The sequence below is a fragment of the Elephas maximus genome, chromosome 24, assembly GCF_024166365.1.
Source record: "Elephas maximus indicus isolate mEleMax1 chromosome 24, mEleMax1 primary haplotype, whole genome shotgun sequence".
Lineage (NCBI taxonomy): Eukaryota > Metazoa > Chordata > Mammalia > Proboscidea > Elephantidae > Elephas > Elephas maximus.
The window spans coordinates 12,159,946-12,182,706 of NC_064842.1; the positions used below are offsets into that span (position 1 = coordinate 12,159,946).

The following is a 22,761-nucleotide window of genomic DNA, read 5'->3' on the forward strand; positions in this document are numbered from 1 at the left end:
GGCTCTGGTACATGGTAGGTATTCAAGTAAAGTGTAGTTATGTTTATTACGCTACTTGCTGAGGCACCATAGTAGATGCTAGAGGTGTTGAGGTGAACCTGCCCTTATTCAGTCCATGAACTTCCGACTGGACGAAGGAGAATACCCTTTTGGAGGGATTTTCCTCAGAAGCCTGTCACAGGCCTCCTAGACCAGGGACTAGGCATGAACGTGAAGTGTGGCTCTTAGCCAAACTCGAGGTATGCTAGATTTCCTAACAGCAGACAAACACTCAGAAGACTGAAGGAGATATATCAGTCTGAGACACTGTTGATTTATTATCTTAGGTGGTAAGCATTTTTAAAAACAAAACAGAGACATCAAGTGGGATTCCAGGCAGCTTTACAGAATACTAGACCTTACGACCCAGGTGCACTGGCAGCGTGGGCCTTGCTTGGTCTAACCGCAGACGCACCCATACAGATGAGGGGCTTCCATCCATTCTCACCCAACCCCATTGAGTTCTCTATGCCTCACCCACACTTCCCGTGCTTCTAAGGTGCACCTTCAGCAGCAGCTTCCGTGTGGCGCCGTCCCCGGGCTGGCCACGGTGGCAGAAAAGGCCGAGGGAGACTCCTGCCAGCTCGTCGTCGCTGTGCTGACGGGGCCGTCCTGCCACCGTGGCTTTTCCGGCTCTTCTTCCTCTTCCCTTGGGGGCCTGGGGACCGCACTCCGGCTTTCTTCCTTGTGCCAGGCCTTCTCCTGCCACTCGTGGGAGAAGCCGGCTTCTTGGAGAGGCCTTTCTTAGACAAGCCTGGGTGAGAGCTAGAAGCGGAGGTCGCGCTGGATAACTTTCTAGCAGCTTTCTCTGCTTGCTCCTTTAGCAAGTCCAAGACTGTCTCTGGGAAATAAGCACTTAGTTAGTGAGAAATAGAAGTCCTGGAAAATAGCTCTAAGAGAAATACTACCTGGGATACCTGTGACTGCATAAGGGTTCTTTAATATGGATTCTTTTTAAATTAATATTTTTAATTCTCTTAACTGATATATATATGTGTGTGTGTGTATATATGTAGGACTGGTGGTTAAGAGCTCAGCTGCTAACCAAAAAGTGGGCAGTTGGAATCCATCAACCACTCCTTGGAAACGTTATTGGGCAGTTCTATTTTGTCCTATATATAGGGTCGCTATTAGCTGCAACCCACTCAACAGCACACAACAACATACATACGTACATAAAAAAAAAATTTTATTTTTTTTATGTATACAAAAAAAAAAACGAAATGTATAAATATATCTCTTTTTTTTTTTTTTTTTTTTTTTGAGCAGGGTCAGTCCAGTGATAAGTGGCTCTAGAATAAGATAGCTGCCTATGAGGGTCTTCTTAAGACAGCACCCTCCTCTACAAGCACTCCCTGACTCCCCGCCTTCCTCAGGAAGAATTCACCACTGTCAGGCCCTCCCAGGCCCCTGCACACCACCCTCCATAGCAGAGCCTCAGTGTTGCACTTACCTCTGTATTTCCCTGCACTCCCCACCCCACCATTAACCCTGAACTCCTGCAAGTCAGAGACTTTTCATGTCATAGCACCTGCCCCGTAGTAAAGGTTACGTACATGAACGATGCTAAATGAAGGGATACATGAACAACTAAAGGATGAATGAATGAAGGCAGGAGCACAGGTCACAGGAGAGGCAGGTGTCGCTCCCACCCACTGAGCCATGAGGACAGTCCGTGTCCAAAAGACAGCCCTTGAGGGGAAGACTGAGACCCTCCTCCCCAGGAGAGACTGTAGACTGCGCGCTGAGGGCACCATGCAGGCAGCAACGCCGAGGCCTGCACCCCAGGATTCAAAGGCAGACTCACTGGCAAGTGGCCTGAACTGGGTCCGCTTACTCTTGGTTTTCACGGGCACCGGCTTGTATTTGCACTTGCCTGGGGGCGCACGCCTGAAAACACAGACAGAAGGGTGAGGACACAAGGCTGTGACAATGTGACCAGGAAGTCAAGATCACCAGAGGGCATGTATTAGCAAGAATCGCACTCAGCCCTCAGTTGCTGGTGGGGACGGGGTAGATGGAATAGGAAGTAATCTCAGATGGACAGAGCATGGCCATCGCCAGGGAACCTCAGGCCTTGGGAGACGGTGTAGTGAGGGGCTGGGCCAGGGGCATGGCAGCTGACAGAACTGGGCTCAGTCCTGGAGACCTGGGTAAGAGAACCTTGCTAAGCCTCAGTTTCTGCATCTGTAAAATTAAATAATAATCACAGTACCCAGCTCTCAGGAGGTGGTAAGGATTAAACAAGATCTGTGTACCTGGAACCCTAAAAATGACTGATAAAGAATGAGACAATAAAAAGATTCAGAGCAATGCCCAGTACGTAGCGAGAGCTCGACAGATGACGATGGTGATGATGAGGAAGATTCTGTTGCTGCTGCTGGTGATGGTGATGGTGGTGATGGTGGTGATGGTGCTGGTGGTGGTGGTGGTGCTGGTGGTGGTGGTGGTAATGGTGGTGGTGGTGCTGGTGGTGGTGGTGGTAATGGTGGTGGTGGTGCTGGTGGTGGTGGTGGTGATGGTGGTGGTGGTGCTGGTGGTGGTGGTGCTGGTGGTGGTGGTGATGGTGCTGGTGGTGGTGATGGTGGTGGTGGTGATGGTGGTGGTGGTGCTGGTGGTGGTGGTGGTGCTGGTGGTGGTGGTGCTGGTGGTGGTGGTGCTGGTGGTGGTGGTGATGGTGCTGGTGGTGGTGATGGTGGTGGTGGTGATGGTGGTGGTGGTGCTGGTGGTGGTGGTGGTGATGGTGGTGGTGGTGCTGGTGGTGGTGGTGCTGGTGGTGGTGGTGATGGTGCTGGTGGTGGTGATGGTGGTGGTGGTGATGGTGGTGGTGGTGGTGATGGTGGTGGTGGTGCTGGTGGTGGTGGTACTGGTGGTGGTGGTGGTGGTGCTGGTGGTGGTGGTGGTGCTGGTGGTGGTGGTGGTAATGGTGGTGATGGTGCTGGTGGTGGTGGTGATGGTGGTGGTGGTGGTGGTGGTGATGGTGCTGGTGGTGGTGGTGATGGTGCTGGTGCTGGTGGTGGTGGTGGTGGTGGTGGTGGTGGTGGTGATGGTGGTGGTGGTGCTGGTGGTGGTGGTGATGGTGCTGGTGGTGGTGATGGTGGTGGTGGTGCTGGTGGTGGTGGTGGTGATGGTGGTGGTGGTGCTGGTGGTGGTGGTGCTGGTGGTGGTGGTGATGGTGCTGGTGGTGGTGGTGGTGCTGGTGGTGGTGGTGGTAATGGTGGTGATGGTGCTGGTGGTGGTGGTGATGGTGGTGGTGGTGGTGGTGGTGATGGTGCTGGTGGTGGTGGTGATGGTGCTGGTGCTGGTGGTGGTGGTGGTGGTGGTGGTGGTGATGGTGGTGGTGGTGGTGGTGGTGGTGATGGTGGTGGTGGTGATGGTGATGATGGTGGTGGTGGTGGTGGTGGTGCTGGTGGTGATGGTGGTGATGGTGATGGTGATGCCACCGAAGGGAAACCCCTTTAGGAACTCTTGGCACAGCCCCTTAAATAATGCCAGTCTCTCCACCTAGTAGCACACTAATTCTTAAACGGCATTCCCCCTGGATGCACCTGAGAAATTAAAGGGACTTGGGAGACAGGGGAGCCCCAGTGGCGCAGTGGTTAAGCGTTTGTCTGCTAACCAAAAGGTCAGCAGTTTGAACCCACTAGGCGCTCCTTGGAAATCCTATGGGGCAGTTCCACTCTGTCCTACAGGGTCGCTAAGAGTCGGAATCAACTCAAAGGCAACAGGTTTGGTTTGGTTTTGGGAGACAGGGACCACCCCTGGCATCCACGACCAGAGCAGAGATGCAGCTTCCCAGCCAACCTCACTGCCTTCTCTGCCATGCTCCAACTCTAACTTCCTCACCCCAGGTTTTTTTAAAAAAAAAAAAAGCAACTTTATTATTGAACAAACACATACGCGACGCTTAGGGACTGTTCTAAATACTGTATAAATATTAACTCATCAAATCTTCATAACAATCCTATGGTGTAAATCCAATTATTATCCCTATTTACAGGTAGGGAAAATGATGCACACAAACGTTAGGCAACAGGCCCAGAGCTAGTCAGTGGCAAAGCCAAGATTCAAACCCAGGCTCCAGAGCCCACGTTCTTAACGATCGTATTCAGCTGGCTCTCAAGGAGAAGTAAGAGGAAAGGATGGACGAGGAAAAACCAGACATATATAAATTGATAGTCTCCTCGGAAGGCTGGGATGGGTGCAGATATGGGAAGTTGTGTCAAACGAGTAATCACAGCAGAATCTGGATCCACTGCTACGGAAACTCAAAGTCTGTATAATTCAATGTAATTACGGCTGGACTAAGTGGGTGGGGCTGAAACGACTTTGATCTTCCACAAAGAAAACGAAGTTCCTATCCTGGGTCCCCTTCTTACTGGCTGAACTTTAGGAAGTAATTTAACTTCTTTAGCCTTCAGTTTCCTTATCTGTAAATTGAGGGCGTTAACTCACCTTCTTGGGATTTTGTCAGCATTAAGTAAGATGCCGTATGCAGAGCACTTAGCACCATGCCTGTACACAGTAATTACTCAGTAATTACCAACTTGAGAAAAAGTGTATGAGGAAGGATCTCTTCGGTGTGGGAAAAGCAGCACAGTTGCTTTACGTATGGCCTCTCATGTTTGGAAGAAGTAGAGCCAGAATGCACCTTAGAAGCGAGGATGGCAAGACTTCATCTTATGTACTTTGGACATGTTATCAGGAGGGACAAGGCCCTGGAGAAGGACATCATTCTTGGTAAAGTAGAAGGTCAGCAAAAAAGAAGAAGGCCCTCATGGACATGTATTGACACAGCGGCTACAACAATGGGTTCAAGTATAGCAACCATTGTAAGGATGGCACAGGACTAGGCAGTGTTTCGTTCTGTTGTACATAGGGTCACTATGAGTTGGAACCAACTTGATGGGCACCTAACAACAACAACTCATGTCTGCTCTGGTGAGAGAAGGAAATTTAATTACCCCCAACAAAACAGGAAAGAAACATGGATTCACACAGAAAACCTGTCAGGGGAAAGAGCAGGAGAACTCCTGGAGTAGGCATTACCAACCCCCCAAAGCACTTTACGAGAGCCTGGGTCCACTCCATCCCCTACACACAAGGAGCCATGCCAGGAGCTGACCCAGTACAGGAGACAGATAGACCAGTACCAAATTCACCCTCTTGGTAATCTGTGTACCAGCTACCAGCACAGTGCCCCAGGCACAAACTCTGGGATCCTCAGTCAGAAGCTAAGCTTCAGTCAGGGCCTGAGCCTCTTCTAGGATCTCCTAAGAACACATAAACTGACAGCCTTGTTGCCAAATGGAAGCTGAGCTGAGCCCTGACCAGTGACTGTACTTATTTGCCTAATGTCTACTGAACACCAACCCAGATGTGAATAACATAAACCTCATGGGGAAGTTTCCTCTGCACGTGCGAGCTGGTTCACAGGAGACTTTCTTGTTGGGACAAGAATTCTGTGATGAGTCCAGCACACTGTCCAAAGTCCTCGGGATGATATACCCCACCACCCTTCCAGGGGCAGATACACTGACCACAGACTCAACAACTCAAGAGTCGCAAGTTGCACTGTGGCTTCTGCCTGATCAGTTGGAGGTGGCTAACCTCTGAGAGAGGTGGACAAAGAAGGAGAAGTAAACAGCAGATAGCCCACCAAGTGAATAAATACTGCTGCAGTATTCCAGAAAGGGCCAGGTGGAGATGCTAAAACAGCCTGACAATTTAAGATATTTGCCGAAGACTTTAAGACATCCACCAAGCCCAGGAGATAGGGCAGCAATGTCTACCTGGGTGGTCAGTGGGGTAGACTAGTTGTTGGATGATCCCAGACAGAAGTTTCCAAAAACATATGAAAAAACAGGAACCACAGACCTAGACTAGACATCCTAGAAAAGTTCAAGACTCTCATTTCCAATTGCAAAGAGACCATATCCCAAGAATTCCGTAATTCTTATGGACTTATTGTTCTGCATATGTTTGCCCAAAATGCTTTTCATCTGAAGCACAGATTTGCTCCATTGATAAATTTTGGTGATTCTTGGAAACTGAGGACCTTGTGTATCACCTGGCATTGAAATGAGGACTGATGAAGATGCACTTGCAAAGAAAAGGAGACCAGCTCTTACCTGGAGGGGTCGACAAATTTGTAAATAGATCCATGCGGCGCGTAGGCACTTGGGTAAGAGGTGGCCAGGAAATAGAGCTCCCCTAAGGAAAAAGACTCAAAAGAATAAGCAAGAAATAACAGGGCATCAGGAATCAAAATGAGGTACGGCCCTAGAATACAGTGAGCCTCAAGATCAGAACCCCAAAATCATGAGTGACACGGAGGCCTTGGCTGGACTGTGAGCTTCTTGAGGGGAAACACCACCTTTGAACCCCTGAGCCTAACTTAGGGTGTGGCACAGCCACATTAAAAAAAAAAAAAAAAAGCCAAGCTAGTCACCATAGAGTCAATTCCAACTCACGGGCAGCAGATCACCAGGCCTTCCTTCCCAGGAGCCTCTGGGTAGTTTCAAACCCCCAAACTTTTGGTTAGTAGTCAAGCACTTAACTGTTTGCACCACGCAGGAACTCTATTAAAGTTTGCTGATTGAAACAAATGGCTTCTCCTTTATCATCTCTTTGCTCTCAGAAATTTTACCTCTATTTGCTTCCATTCCTTTCCCACTTCTCCTTCACTGATGAGGGTTCTCTGTGGAACTTTGGAAACAGTGTACAGAGGAGGACCATTTCCTTTCCACTTTATGCTTCTCCTTTCTTTAGTCCTTTCTTTCCCCCTCAGCCTCGCGCTGTCCTTGTTTTCCTCCTTCAGTCCTCGAGTTCCTCATTTCCTTATGAGCCTGCTCCCTCTGCAGCCTCTCCTCTTGGTCTTCTCCAAGCCCCACACTTCTACCCACTTTCTCCCTCTTCTCATTTAGAAAGAGCCCGTTTCCTCCCATTTGAACTCCAGGGAACGCTGTTCCTTTCTCGTAGTTACGACCTCATTCCGCCTTGTTTAAGGTCATCAGTGGAGAACAGTATCACGCAGGTTTAGAGTTGGGCAAATTGGGGTTTAAATTCTGACACAACTCTCTGTGACATCTTGGGAAGCCTCTTAATCTGCACAACCCTCAGGATATTTACTCATTTGTACGCTGGACGTAATAATAGCTCACATAAGGAGTCCCTGGGTGTTTGCGCCCAGGGACTACTTATGTGAGGTATTATTATCTCACCAAAAGGTTAGAGGTTTAAATCCACCCAGAGGCACCTCAGAAGAAAGGCCTGATAATCTACGTCTGAAAAGTCAGCCACGGAAAACCCCATGGAGCACAGTCCTGCTCTGACGTACCTGGGGTCACTCTGAGATGGAGTCAACCTGACGACAATTGGTTTTAATACCTCACGTGATTCTTAGGTATTAAATCAGAAAGTACTCAGTCATCTGCAGTAACTATTACTCTCTTAACTCTTTAACCCTGAAGGGTCATTGCTGCCTCTTAAACATCTTTGTAAATCTGGCACAATGTACAATCGCACCACATTTCATTCCCTTGTTGTCATGTGCCTTACACAACTGTCTCTTAAGTTTATGGAAGAAACCATCTACTACATGGCCTACAAATCTGAACAGCCTCGAGCTTTATAGAGAGAGGCTTTCTTCCTCAAATTTGTGTATAACAGTAACCAATGTTTGTCTTTGCAGAGGCCCCAGACAGGATAAAAGCTGCCTAAGGTGGAATGGCTTTGCATAGTAAAAAGCTGTATTTATAATCTTCCTCAATAAGGGGTCTGAAAATATAGGACATGACCTAGTCTAGAGTCCCTTTGCCCCTCTGGAAACCTCAGGCACGGCCAGAGGTGATTCTGCCCAGAGGGGTAGAAGGGGGTCTGCCCAGAGTCCAGGAGAACACAGGCTGCCCTGTGCAGGGGCCCCTGCAAACCTGATCTAAAAGGAGAATTTAAAACCTTGAATCGTGGCATATTCCCTACGTGGGACTACAGTTTGTGGGGACTATATGTTTTAAACATGCCACAGATTTCTTACCGTATTTTTAGAGAAAACCATAGAACTTGAGGTGAATTTCACCTGTAGTATTCAATTGACACTTTTCACATGTATGTTTTAGAACCCCCCCCAAAAAAAAATCCCTATAATATACCATGAAAAACAAACGTGTGTAACGTGATTTTATTGCAAGCATTATTTCTTTGACCAGTCCTCTGGGGATTGTGCTTCAGTGACTGACATTCAGAAATCCAATCCATAGAAACCCAGCAATGGGCACCAGCCCACCGGTCATCTGCTGGGCGGTTGTTTATCGACACCACCTATCAGCTCTGAGAACTCAGTAAATAGACTGCAGCAAGAGCTGAGGCAGAGCTCTGTAAGCAAAACGGCGCAGGTAGAAAGTGGCTTAGCTAAAGCTGGCGAAGGATAATAAAACAGTGCAATAATACTCAGATCAAAAAATGTCTGTCAGTGGGGAGGAATATGACAAGAACAGGAAAATCTGAGTCGGCTTAAGCAAAAACACAAAAGCAAGCAACTGGGCAAGAAAATAACTTGCCTCATGAAATGCCTCACTGGCTTTAGGGCAAAGTCTGCCGTGAACACCTTGGCAAGTGCACTCCACAAAATTCAGCCAAGGACGCTTAGTTTTGTTTGCCAGATGTGCTGACTGGCGTTCAAAGACAGCCTGTTTTCTCCTGAGAGCAGTCTACAGGCTCAACACTCCAAACCACCACAGCCAGGCTTTCTATATTCACCTGAAAAGGGGCAAGCCACAGAACATAGCGGCCCAGGGCCCACTGAGCAGGCCTGCTTCCGGGGGTTCTGGCCTCTGAGAGGGTAGCTCCAGCCTCTGAGCAGGGCTCCAGCCTGTGGGGTCCAGCCTCCTTGGGGCTTCTGCAGGGGAGCAGACCCAGCGTGGCCTGTGGCTTTCACATCACTCATTTTCCCTAAGCATTATCCTGCCAACCTGTGGATTCTCTCCTTTTTTATATTTGGACTTCCAATTTGGAACTCACATACTTTTTTCTAGTAAAAATGCTTGAATTTTCCACAATATCCTCAGATCCTCTAAAATGCTCATCTCAACTATCTATTCCTAAGCTAGCGGAGAGGAAGGGTCCAGGAGCTGACTGGGTCTCTTTATATCCTACTCACATAAAGGTCTCGTACACCCACCCTGTGGCTAGAGTGGAAGAAACCAAATATTTAGGAAATCTTCAAGGCTCCGCTTTACAACTATAGAGAATCCTAGGTCTGGAAGGGACACTGAGCGATCACTTTATTCTCTACTTCCAAGCATAACTATAAAAAAAAAAAAGAGTTGACACGGAGTCAACGACCACTCACAGAGACCCATGTGTGTTGGAGTAGAACTATGCTTTGTGGGTTTTTCAATGGCTGATTTTTCAAGAAGCAGATTGCCAGGCCTTTCTCCTGAGGTGCCTCTAGGTGTATTCGAACTTACAACCTTTCAGGGAGTGTCAAACACATTTACCGTTTCCAGTGCCAAATACTGAAAAGATTACGGGCCCTGTCCTCACTTACGTAAAACAAAATAAAACTTATCTTTCAAAATTAAACATAATTTACATAAAGCTGAAATGAAATATTAGTTACTAAGGAGTCCCCGGGTGGTGCAAACAGTTAAGCACCTTACTATTAGCCGAAAGGCTGGTGGTTCGAACCCATGCAGAGACACCTCGGAAGAAAGGCCTGTGATGTGTTTCGGAAAAGACACAGCCTTGAAAACCCTATGGAGAAATTCTACTCTTTACACATGGTGCCACCACGAGTTACAATCAACTTGAAGGCAACTAACAACATCAACAGGTCAAGTCTTTGCAAGTATCAGTTGCTTTCCTGATTATAAAATTTGGAGGAATGTATGAAAGCTAAGTCTTTCTCTCTCTCTACCTGTCTGTCTCTCCATCTCTCTCTGTCTGTCTTTCATGCATGTTTGTGCACTTATGCCTTAATGCTTTGCTGGTGCCCTAAACATGTATCTAACCTGTCTATGGGGTAGCCTCCTACCTACCTGTCTATCCTTTTCTCAGATCACTCAAGAAAGAAATTCACCCTTACTCACTAATAGCAGTTGCTCACAAACTCCTGGCAGGATCAGAAAGAGCCCAGCCCAGCCAGTGAGCTGACGGTACCCTCTCCAGCTGACACCAGCAGGATAAATATCCACTACCCATCTACTGTGGCCCACTAGCGACCCTATCCATGTTCCTATAAATGCAACTTAGAATAAAAGCTGGGAGAAGGGAGCACATGAACCTCCTTCAGGGCCAAAGGACTGAAAAAACTGAAGTGTAGACCTTGATTTGCCCCTCACAGTGTGGTGTGCAGTCCACCCAAGAAACAATAGGGTGGTATACTCAGTCTGTTTCCTCATTGCTGAGATGAGCATCCTAATTACATCATGGGGATGTTCTGATTATTAAATAAGAAGAAAAAGGTAAAGTGCTTAGAATGGTGTCTGGTACATTATAAAGGATGACTGAACGGTAGTGATAATAACAGAAGTGGAAGTCACTATTTAAATAAAAATAAATGTTCAGTCAATGCCTGTGATGACCATAGTTCCAGGAAGCAGAAATCCAATAGCCCTGTACCCTGGTCACCTGCTTCGTCTTCAGCAAAGGAGATGATAAACATGCGAGAGGCGCTGATCAGCCCTGGAAAGGCACACGTCGCCGTGTTGCCCAGGCAGATGTCCTGTTTCTTCCATTTCTTGGTTTTTCTATCTTCCTGCAAAGCCATGAGTCGACTAGATGAAAAATAAAACCTTATGTTTTAGGAATCCATATTTCGAACCTGCAGAAGACTTGTCTTCCTAGAACCAGGGAACCCTTGAATCCTCCAGCCTTCTCAAGAGCCAGAAAGCTGCTTCAGAGACACTTCTGTCACCCACGTAGTCTAGATGGGGAAGCTCATTCTCTATAACGACGGGAGTCTGGTGCCCTGTGAAATCTGCACGATTACAAAAGACTAATCTTATTTTTATTAGTTGTGTGACCTTTGGCTCATTGCCCAGTATCTCTAAGCCTCAGTTTCCTCATCTATGAAATGGTGGCTCAGTGGTTAAGCGTTTGACTGTTCCCCTTCTGTGCTCTTAAGAATCTGTATTTCACTATGTATAAGTTGGAAATCCTGGTGGCTTAGTGGTTGAGTAGTACAACTGCTAACCAAAGAGGATCGGCAGTTCAAATCCACTAAGCGCTCCTTGAAAATTCTATGGGGCAGTTCTACTCTGTCCTATGGGGTCACTGTGAGTCAGAATCTGGTTTTTATATATGAGTTAAAAAGAAAAACCAAACCCGTTGCTATCAAGTCAATTCCAACTCACAGTGACCCTGTAGGAGAGAGTAGAACTGCCCCATAGGGTTTCCAAGAAGCAGCTAGTGGATTCAAACTGCCAACCTTTCGGTTACCAGTTGAGCTCCTAACCACTGCATCACCAGGGCTCCCAGTTAGACCTCAATAAGAACATTAAAATAAATAAAAGAGAGAGAGGACATCAATCTTCCTTACCCACTCATGAAGTCCCCAAAGATGTAGAGGCCACTGAGATTTGGGGATTCACACCCACGGTAGACATACCCTCCAGTGACTGACTTCCCCACTGCATGGCCATATGCATAGATTGGCAGAATGTCATCTGTCCAGGACAAGGAAAGACAGTGAGTGTGATGATCAAAAATGAGAGCTTCAAGGAGGAAGAAGGGGGCTGTTAAATGCAGGTGCCTGATTCAGTGGAGGACACTTTAGCTCTTGGTCTTGGGTGGGACAGGCAGACAAGGGTTAATCACACCTGTTTTTCTTCAACAGACCAGCCATTGGTTCTTGTGAGTTTCCCATTGACTGCCATCTGCAGGCAGAGCGGAGTAAAAAATTCTCTATGAGGCAAAGACCTGGAAGTCTACACACCTAAGTTTTTCTCTTAGGATTGATAAGCCAAATAGTCGGACTTAAGGATTTGGAAAATATTGTGAGGACCTGACTACTGCCTTGTAACTCTGTTTAGTTACCGTGGAGCCAGTCCGACTGCTGGCAGCCTTATATATGATAGAATGAAACGTTGCCCAGTCCCGTGCCATCTTCACGATCTTTCGTATGTTTGAGTCCATCGTTGAGGTTTACGTTGCAGCTTGGTAACTTAAGAGTCCACGAAAAGGCTAAATAATGATGATAGAGTCAGGAAATTTGAAGTCTGAGCCAACAGGAGTTTCTTAAAGCACTCCCTGACTGCTGATTCACACAGGGAAATAGGGTTCTTAACATTTGGGGATTGTCCTTACCTGGCTATCCACAGAATACCATCTCAGTGGGCCACCCTGATTTGGGAAAGAAATTAAAACATACAGCCACCAGTTTTTCTCCGCCAGCAGTTCTCAAAATACTATGCCTAAGAATCATGTGGATAACTTATTTAAAATAGATCCTTAGATCTTTCCCATGCCCCCAATCCACTCGCGATTCAAATTCATAAGGTCTGAGGTGGAGGCCAGGAATCTGCTTTTTCACAAGCACTGCTGGAGGATATTCTGTTGCCAGTGGCCACAGGCCCACACTTTGAGAAGCACCATCCTACAGAACACGATAAAGGCACTCCTTAAGGGACCTGCCACGAGGCAGTGGTGGTTCAGGGGTAGGGTTCTTGCCTTCCGTGCAGAAGACCCAGGTTTGATTTCTGACCAGTGTACCTCATATGCAGCCACCACGCAAGCTGCTAGGAAGCTGAACAGGTCTCAGCAGGGCTTCCAGACTAAGACAGACTAAGAAGAAAGGTCTGGCAATCTATTTCCAAAAATCAGCCAATGAAAACCCTACAGATCACAACAGTCTGATCTGCAATTGGTTGTGGGGACGGCGCAGGACCGGACAGCGGTTTGTTGTGTTGTATGTGGGGTGGCCGTGCGTCTGGGGCCCACTCGATGGCAGCTAGCAACAACAAAGAATCTGTGGGAGAGGACGGTCTCTCAGGTTTTATTCCCTCACCCCCGCCTCCAACCACTTACTCAGGAGGTCACCGCACAGGCTTCTACTCACCCAGAGAGGCGTTGCGACACAGTGTTTTGTCGTAACATTCAAACCCCTCCTTCGCTCTCCAGCCATAGTTCCCGCCTTTAACAATGAGGTCGATTTCTTCAAACCTGTTCTGGCCCACGTCCCCACAGAATATTCGGCCTCGGCCCTGGCGAGTGATGGGGTCCCCCCGGTCCACGGCACAGCGCCACATGTTTCTGACCCCAAAGGCATAGACGGCGGGGTGCGCCCCTGGCTCAGAAACAAATGGGTTGTCGGGAGGCACTCGGTACCGCTTGCCATCTGAACCTGCCCTGTTCACATCAATCCGTAACACCTTTCCCAGCAGGGAGCTTCTGGAAGAAAGCAGGTCAAGAAACAGACACAGGTAAGCAAGGGCACAGAGCCAGAGGTGACTGCCCAAGAGGGCCTACTGATAGTCAGTGCTAAGCTGTTGCTGGCAACACCATGGAGAGATGACCTGTTTTTTTTTTTTCTTTTAAATATACATAAGATGTTAAGATGGAGTCTCTGGTTAACATGCTCAGATGCTAACCAAAAGGTGGGTGGTTCGAGTCCACCCAGAGATACCTAGGAAGAAAGGCCTGCCAATCTACTTCCAAAAAAATTAGCCAGTTCTCCAACAGGTGGGTCACCATGAGTCAGAACTGACTAGATCCATCTGCTTTTTAAAGATGTTAAGACTTCCCCATTTTTGGCTCAGAGAGAATTAGTAAGCCGAAGTTTGATGTAGTTTGATGTAATCCTGGGCAAATTGCAGCTTCGATATTTCCAGCTTGTGATGGGGGGCTGGTTTTCTCTCAGGTTTCATTTCATGCTAAGGATTTTTAAAAGAAGCTGGTTCTATTCCTCCTCGTATAGCAATGTGGTTAGTAAGAACAGAGGTAATATATGTAAAGGAGCCCTGGTGGTGCAGTGGTTAAGCACTTGGCTGCTAACCGAAAGATCAGCAGTTTGAACACACCAGTCCCTCTGTGGGAGAAAAGATGTGACGATCTGCTCCTGTAAAGGTTACAGCCTAGGAAACCCTATGGGGCAATTCTGCTTTGTCCTACAGGGTTGCTATGGGCTGGAATTGACTCCACCGCACACGACAACAATATATGTTAAAAATACTGAGTTCTCCTCTACCTAGCACTGAGAGTTACATTGAGCATTTCTAACATTAATTACCAAAATACACTGACTATAGCTGAAATTTATAGAACAGAAAACCAAATGCTCCTCCCACTGCTTCAACAATGGGGACTGCGTACTGCAGGAAGTGATTTGAATTTGACTCTCTAGAGACTCCACCTCAGCAAAAACACTGCCGAGAGCTCCCCTCCAGGGACAGGGGCCCAGCCTGCATCCAACTTACTTGTTCTGAGCATTTCCAAACTTGCCAAAGGGGTCCCCAGCCTGTCCTCCGTCCCCAGTGAATATGTACATATATCCGTCCAGGCCAAAAAGGAGCTGCCCGCCATTATGATTTGACGCTGGCTCATCTATTTCCAAGATGACCCTGGAAGAGAAAAAGAAACCATGCATAAGGCTTGGACACAAGCTGAAGCTTCATCCTCTTGAGACACTCAGAAATGGCTGATCCGAGCCAGCCAAGACCTGCTTCAGGGTTTCCAAGGATCACCACGCAGGTAGATGAGATGCCCCTTGTTCTCTGTGTCACTCCCTCATAGATCATTCTTCTTTGACTTCGTGGCTCTAGACAGCACCAAGGGAACAGCCACCCTTTCCCAGGGCTTGGCCTCACTCTCTGCTCTACCAGAGCTCTCCATCCATTCCTTTGCGCAGCCCTGAGAGGTTAGTCTATCAGTTCTTTGTGCCCTTTAAATCCTGTCCACATAGGAAAAGAGAGAAGGCAGAGAGGAGAGGGGGAAAGGCAGGGTGGGACAGGGGGAAGAGCATGACCTTGGGGTCAGTCAGAACTGAGTCCTTAATCTGACCATGATGCAACAGCTTTATGGCCTTGTGCCACAGCCCCCTGGAAAGATCAGAATTCCCACATTTGAGGTAAAGAGCCTGAGATCTAATGGCCACGCGATAATTGGTGGCTGCTTTTATACTCTGTCCTATAGGGCCCCTATGAATCAGAATCAACTTGATAGCAATGGGTTGGGTTTTTATATTTATATTTACGGAGCCCTGGTGGTGCAGTGGTTAAGAGCACAGCTGCTACCCCAAAGGTCGGCAGTTTTAATCCACCAGCCACTCCTTGGAAACCCTATGAAGCAGCTCTATTCTGTCCTGTAGGGTCGCTATGAGTCAGAATCAGCTTGATGGCAATGGGTTTGGTCAGGTTATTGTGAGAAGCCCTGGTGGCACAAACAGTTAAGTGCTTGGCTACTAACCAAAGGTTAGCATGTTGCTGTAAAAAAAAAAAAAATTTGCATAGCACGCTTGCAAAAATACCTCGTGGGGGGAGGGAGCTATAAAAAAAAATTGGCATAGAGGCACTTATGAAAATACCTCGATAGGGCAGAGAGCGGATGGCAAATGTAGAAGGCCCAGGTTATCGGTATAAAAATATGGTATATTTATGTCAAGGCCCTGAAGGTTCAGCGGTAGAATTCTCGCCTTTCACACGGGAGACCTCGGTAAGACTTCCAACCGACACAACTCACACCCAGGCACCACCTGTCTGTCACTGGGAGCTTGTGTGTCGCGAGGATGCTGACCAGGTTGCAGTGGAGCTTCCAGGTTAAGACGAACTAGGATGAAAGGCCTGGTGATCTACTTCCAAAAATCAGCCTGTGAAAACCCTGTAGATCACAACGGTCTGATCCACAGCCAATCATGGGGATGGCACAGGACCAGGCAGCATATCGTTCCACTGTGCATGGGGTTTCCATGACTCGCCGGCTGACTCAGTGGCAGCTGACAACAACAACAATGCTATATTTATATTTAATATTATAAGTAATACATTGACATTCTCTGTAATCATTTCTCAATTCCTTACAGCTGCTGGCCCTTGCTTACCCCCCACTGTGAAGATAAGCAAGCAGGGCTCTAATTAAGATAACTATAAGGTGATAGCTATACATCACGAAGACCTTGTATTCAAGAGTCTAACTTGCGTTGTCTTCATTAATCAACAACGACTCTCCTTTGTCCATATTATAAGCTAGTGGCTCTAAAACCAGTAAAGTTTCCCTACATCCTCTTGAAGGGCTTATTGGTACTAATTTGGGGCACAGATGCAGACATGCAGATTCTCAGGGGTATGTCTCACCTCTCTGATTTGGGGTTAGCTTTGTTGGGATCAGCCTGAGAAACCCTCATCTCACTAATTCGGATCTTCTCTACCTTCTTCTTGCCCAAACATGAATAATAAATGTAGAACTTGCGGTTGCGGCGAAATTTAGGGTGAAAAGCCAACCCCAAGAAGCCTCTCTCGTCCCCGATCCATGGAGTGGTCAACACGATGCTTCTGAGGTCTAGGAAGGGTTGTTCCAGGCGACTCCCGTCAGGCAGGTAGACCCATACCACTCCTACCTGCTCAGCTACAAAGAAGCGATGGGTGCCGTCCCCAGCATGCACCATGGAGACCGGGTTCCTTAGCCCATTGGCCACCTCAGTCAGGCAGAGCTGGAGGCAGCCCTGCTGGTCCTCAGCCACCACACCCAGGTTGCGGTTGAGATGGTCCTTCCTCAGGACGTTGGGGAAGCAATAGTCCTTGTCAGGGATGTTGACGAGGTGGCAGAAGCGGGCTCCATCCTTGCCCTGGGACCCCTGGAGGCGCCGGTCACTGGTCAGCAGGGAGATGGCAGAGTGGCAATTAGAATGGAAGGCAGAGCAATAGTCTGAGCAGAGGCCAGGAAAGTTCCGGAGGGGTGTCTGAGGGTTCTCGGCATCGTAGAGGTGGGCTGCGTAGGGTGAGCACTCCTGGAAAAGAAAAAAGAGGCTCCATCTCAGTGGTCAGACTGGCCACAGTGGGGCTTACATCAATTTTCGAGCAAGCAGAAAGGATAACTGGTCTAGAAAAGAATCAGGATTCTAGAGCTTCCGTTAGCAACTTCTGGTCAATCATTTCTCTTCTCAAGCACCTAAATTTTCTACCCAGTTAACGTGCCTGGAGACCAGATGAAAAACACACCTCTCGTAGTCACTATCTTATTTCCAGCGTTGTAGCTCAGTTCTTGACACATGAAGTTTTCTTGAATGATGAATGAATATATATATTTTAAAGATATGGTACCAAATTTCTCCACCTTTCCCTTTATTATAAATGCTGTATCATTACATTTTTTACCATTACAATTTTATTCCTTTATACCAGTCTGAAGCAATTTGGCAAAAGTTTCCATTTGTTAAATCTGGGTGTTGGATATAGAGTGTTATTTAATTTTCTGTACCTTTTTGTATGTTTGCAGTATTTTATAACTAAAAATAATTAAAATGGACATGAGATGTATTACTTCCAGAGAGTGCCATCTAGTCATTTCTTCACTTATTTATTAAGCATATTTGTTAAGTGTTTAATACATGTAAAGCATCATGCTGGGAGCTATACAGATTTGAATGGTGGCCATATGGAAGTAGGACAACTCTTTACTCAAACATATGAGGACTGTGTGCCCAAAAGGGTATCTGCTACTTGGGCTTCCCTTAACTGTAACAATTTTTAAAAGGAAAATACAACATTGTGGGCAGACAACCAACTCCCAATAATGATGACAGGCAAAAGCAACAGAAAAGGAAAGTAAGAGAGTCAGGTCTAGAGGGTACAGCTTGGGGCCATAGAGAATTACGGCGCACTGGCCCAAGAGCGCCCCCGAACTGAGCACGAAAGCCTCCCCCAGGCCAGCTGGCCAATGTGGGACCATCTCATTCACCTCCATTCTCTCATCACTTAACAAAGGCACCAACAGCATTTTTCAGACAGATTTGAGTTCTCTGTTCTCTTATTTCCGGGTCGTAGACTGCAGAGCAAGCTCTTGGTTATCAGGAAAAGGGGACGTTATGGATTGAATTGTGTCACCCCAAAATATTTGTGTTGAAATCCTAGCTCCTATACCTGTTTGGAAGGAGCCCTGATGGCACTAGGCTGCTAACTGAAAGCTTGGTGGTTTGAACCCACCAACCACTCCACGAGAGAAAGATGTGGCCGTCTACTTCTGTAAAGATTACAGCCTTGGCAACCCTATTGGGCAGTTATACTCTGTCCTATAGGGTCTATGAGTCAGAATCGACTTGATAGCAATGGGTTATGCCTGTTTGGAAATAGGGGCTTCCCTTTGTTATGTCAGTGAGGTCATACCAGAGTAGAACAGCACAGAGACACAGATGGTGGGGAGGGGGGGCCAGGGGACAGACACCAAGGAACATCAAGAAACTCGTGGAACTACCAACAAAGAAAGACCTCCCCCTAGAGTCACACCCTCGATTCGGACTTCTAGCCTCCTGAACAGTGAAAAAATAAATTTCCGTGCTTTAAAGCCACCCACTTGTGGTATTTCCGTTATGGCAGCTCTAGGTAACTAAAACGGGGAGAAAGAACCCAGAGAGTGGAAATTCACCGAGTTTCTCCACGAGCTGCCTGTTGCAGTCAGGATACTTGTCAGAGCTGCTGACAAGAGGCAAAATGAACTGTTGGGAGTCTCACCTCACTGTCTCCATCTACTCTCCAGGCGTGGGAAGAAGAGACGAGAAGCTGCAACAGCAGGGGGCAGCAGGGGCTGTGGAGGGAGAACGCCTACCGCGGCACACTCATATGCAGCAATTTGGAGTTTGCCAAGTTGCTATTGCCCAGCTAGCTCAGGAGCTATCATTTCTATGTTTTAAGGTTAAGAAAACAAAGTTCCAGGGAGAGTCACTCATATTATGGAGTCACGGCAATAGGCTTGGGTTTTTTTGGTTTTTTCCTTCATGCCAGACACTATTCCTGCCCCGGGGATATGGTGACCCAGATGCACCCTTTCTGTTCTCACAGAGCTTACTGACCTACGTCAGAAACCCCTTAAGCAAAAGAACCAGTCCTGGGCCAGTCGGTGCTGCTGTTACCCTAAGTTAGCATGGTGTGATCATGTTACTGGGTGGAAACCCCAGGCTCTTGCTCGGCATGACTCATATTGGCCAATAAACAAGAGACCAAGGTGGGAAAGCAGAAAAGCACCTTTATTTCATTTCGCAACGCAAAGGAGTCAGTCGGAGCTGCTGCTGCCAAGACCGCTTGCTCCCCAAGGGCAAGGAGAAAAGTTACTTTGAAGGAGTTTACAAGTAGGAAGTTCATACAAGTTATGTCAACAACATTCTTAATCATACTATGCAGCTGCGACGGGGTTTGCATATAACTATTTTTATCCAGCAAAGAAAGCAGGACTTTAATGCAAAGCTGTGGGGGAAGAAGCCCAGCAAAGGAAACGGGACTTTCAATGCAACACTGTGGGGGAGGAAGCCAAACAAACAAAGCAGGATTTTCAATGCAAAGCGGCATGAGGCTCTGCCTTAATCAAAGATCACAAGGCTTGGAGCCTGAGCCTCTAGATCCGTGCCCCGGCACTGTTTGCCCTTGGACAAGTCATTTAAAACTCCACGAGCCTGATTCCTCATCAGGAAAATGGTCATAAAAACCATCTCTGAAGTCCGTGGGTGGTGCACACGGTTACGCTTGCACTGGACTACGAACCAAAAGGTTGGCAGTTCGAAGGTACCCAGAGGCGCCTCAGAAGACAGGCCTGGCGATCTGCTTCCATAAGGTCACAGCCTTGAAAACTCTATGGAGCAGTTCTGCTCTGCACGCATGGGGTCGCCATGAGCTGGAATTGACTTAACAGCAACTAACAATAACAATCCTAACTACCTCAGAGGGCAGTGGTGATTCAATAGGAGAATCCTCACCTTCCAAGTGGAGACTCAGGTTCAACTCCCGGCCAAAGTACGTCATGCTCAGACACCACCCATCTGTCAGTAGAGGCTGTGTTTGCTATGATCCTGAATGGGTTACAGCAGAGCTTCTAGACCAATACAGACTAAGAAGAAAGGGCTGGTGATCTACTTCTGAAAATCAGCCAGTGAAAACCCTATGGATCACGACCATCTGATCCCACTGGTGCTTGTCATACATGGGGTCGCCATGAGTTCGGCCAACTCAATGGCAGCTAACAACAACTATCTCAGAGAATCATTGTTGGCAACACTCAATATGTGGGGTAGAGGAAAAAAAAGAGGGCCTTATAGGGTCACTATAAGTTGGAATTGACTCGCCAGCAATGTGAGTTTGGTTTTTTTTTTTCTTTTTTTGGTATATAGATATTAACAAATTGGACAAGTGTAGGGTTGTTTTCCTGATAATATTCTCATTCTTCAAATCCCTAAAACAGGACATCAGCTGAATTTGGCTTTCTGAAACCTCTCCTCCAATAGGGAGTGAGGGAAATGTTTTTTCAGGGGATATCTCAGAAATTAACAGCCTCTGATGAGTGGTTAAGAGCTCAGCTGCTAAGCAAAACAGTCAGCAGTTTGAATTCACCATCTCCTTGGAAACCCTATGGGGCAGTTCTACTCTGTCCTGTGGGGTCACTATGAGTCAGAATCAACTCAAGGGCAACAGATTGCTCATACAAGCCCAGCTTCTGCCTAAAGAGTTAATTCTCGAGTAAACAGCCAAGGGATGGTGCTTGAGGTGACAGAGTACCGCCCTTGGTGGTAATACCCAGGCATCTGCTTTGGCTGCAGGCTCCGCAATGAGTCACGCCTGGATTCTGGGAAGCTCAATTAACCTCTCCCACCCCTTGCAGGGAGCCAGAATGGCCAGTGCTCTCCAGAATAAGAGCAGTGGGGATGTGCGGCTGACACAAGGAAATGCCCTGTTGATATGCCCAGTTGTTGGCCACGCAATTGTGCTGACTGCCCAGGAGTTCTCAGATCAAAGGCCTGTCTCGACTTCCTGTCCATTGCCCTCCACAAACCATTAGTACACTCTTCCCCCCAGCAACCCCTTTCCTCAGCTTTCCCCCGTACCTGTAACCGCCCTCTTCCCACAAAGGCAGTGTCAAAACCCAAAATCCACTCCCTTCAAGTCAATTCTGACTCATAGCGACTCTATAGGACAGAGTAGAACTGCCCCATAGGGTTTCCAAGGAGCAGCTGTTGCATTTGAACTGCTGACCTTTTGGTTGGCAACCGAACTCTTAACTACTGCACCATCAGGGCTGCCAAAGGCAGTGTGAACAGTCCTATTTTCAGGCTGGGCTGAGCTAAGGTGATGCCTCTCCAGGATGTGGATTCCCCTGGGGAGCCAGGAAAAGCAGAACCTCTGAGTCACTGCCTTCAGTGGCTGGGAGCTCTCTCCATTCCACTGTGGAGTCATTGGCAGGCAGCTCTGGGAGGGCTTCCCGCAACCCTACAGCCGCCATTATCACACCAATGGCCCCGAGGAGGACTGGAACCCAAAAGTCGTCCCCATTCTCTTCACACCTCTGTAAAGGCCACTGATGACGTGCACTGTGCCCAGCTCGCTCGGGGCACAGCAGGGAGGCCAACGACAGCTGCCCTAGAGCTCCATGGACACCCCCTCAGCCTCCTGGGGCCTGAGAATACCAGGCAGAAGAACCCCTGAGGGAGAGCTTCGGGGGACCAATGGAAACTCAGCAACCCTCTCATTAGGGTGCCTGGCCAGAGCCCAAAGGTAGGTAAGGTGAGGTAACTGTCAGGTGAGCTTCTGTAGGGCCAGGTGCCCGATGCACTCACTCTCGACGGCCGACCACCCACAAATCACTGAACCACTGGGGCTGGAGGGCACTTTTCTAAGCCAGCTCCCTCCACCCCACCTCGGGGTGATGCTCAGACATACCTGGCAGAGGATGTCTTTAATGTAACCTCCGCACAGCTCATGGCCCCTCAGGTCAAAGTAATCCATGATGTCCCAGTACCGGGAAGCGATGCGGTGATCCTTGCTCTGGTCACAGCAGCCGAAGGCCTCGTAGTCAGAGCAAAATTCAAGGTGCACTTGGGGCTTGAAAGGGGGCCCATAATCCAGGCACTGGGGGTGTCCCTGCAGCAAGCCCACCTGGCCCAGCAAGAGTGTGACACAGAGACAGAAAATGCGAGAAGAAACAGGGAGCCAGGGGGCCCGCCAACTTGGGCCACTCCTAGGAACGGTCTCTCCCAGCATGTTAGCCTTGGGAATACTCAGGCTGCTGTGTTTGCTCAGGTTGGCTTCCCTGCTCTGCCCTAGGTCCCTCCCTCCCTTCCTCCTTCTCCCCCTCCCCACCCCCCTTTTCTCCTCCTTCTCTTCTCTCCTCTCCTCCAGTTCACTGAGGTGGTTTCTGAGCAGAGTCCTTTCTGTGGAGTGGGAAACTGAGCATCCTTCATGATCAGAGTGGGCGGTGTCCCCCAAATCCCATCAAATCATGAAGCTGGCTCAAGTCTCAGCCCCTGGTACTCTTATTGCGGTGGAAATGTGTTAATGTGTTAAACAATAGTGTTAATGGCAGATGTACTGTGATTCATTAAAACTACCAAGAATCCCTGCCATGTGTTGGGGGGCAGGGGAGGGGAGAGCAGGAAATTCACAGGCTGAGCAGCCCAGAGTCCCAGTGAGAAAGCCACAGATGAGCCAGGTCTCCCCGCAGTGCTGAAGGGCCCTCTGGAACACAGGTGAAGATGTGGAAAGAGTGGGGTTCCTGTGACCAGATGTCAAATGCCTCAGGGCTGGGAAGGCATGT

At 48.1% G+C, this 22,761-nt stretch overlaps 1 protein-coding gene across 1 annotated transcript; it reads right to left on the reverse strand.

Moving 5' to 3' along the window:
* Positions 1 to 297: 297 nt before the first annotated feature.
* HHIPL2 (HHIP like 2) lies at positions 298 to 22,233 on the reverse strand. The gene is made up of 9 exons (XM_049868041.1): positions 21,888 to 22,233; positions 16,326 to 16,978; positions 14,454 to 14,597; positions 13,097 to 13,428; positions 11,579 to 11,705; positions 10,669 to 10,814; positions 6,171 to 6,252; positions 1,847 to 1,929; positions 298 to 880 (listed from the first exon to the last, which is right to left on the reverse strand). The coding sequence occupies exons 1-9, from the start codon at positions 22,206 to 22,208 to the stop codon at positions 534 to 536; spliced, it is 2,235 nt and encodes a 744-aa protein (XP_049723998.1). The 5' UTR covers positions 22,209 to 22,233; the 3' UTR covers positions 298 to 533.
* Between the last annotated feature and the right edge of the window lie 528 nt (positions 22,234 to 22,761).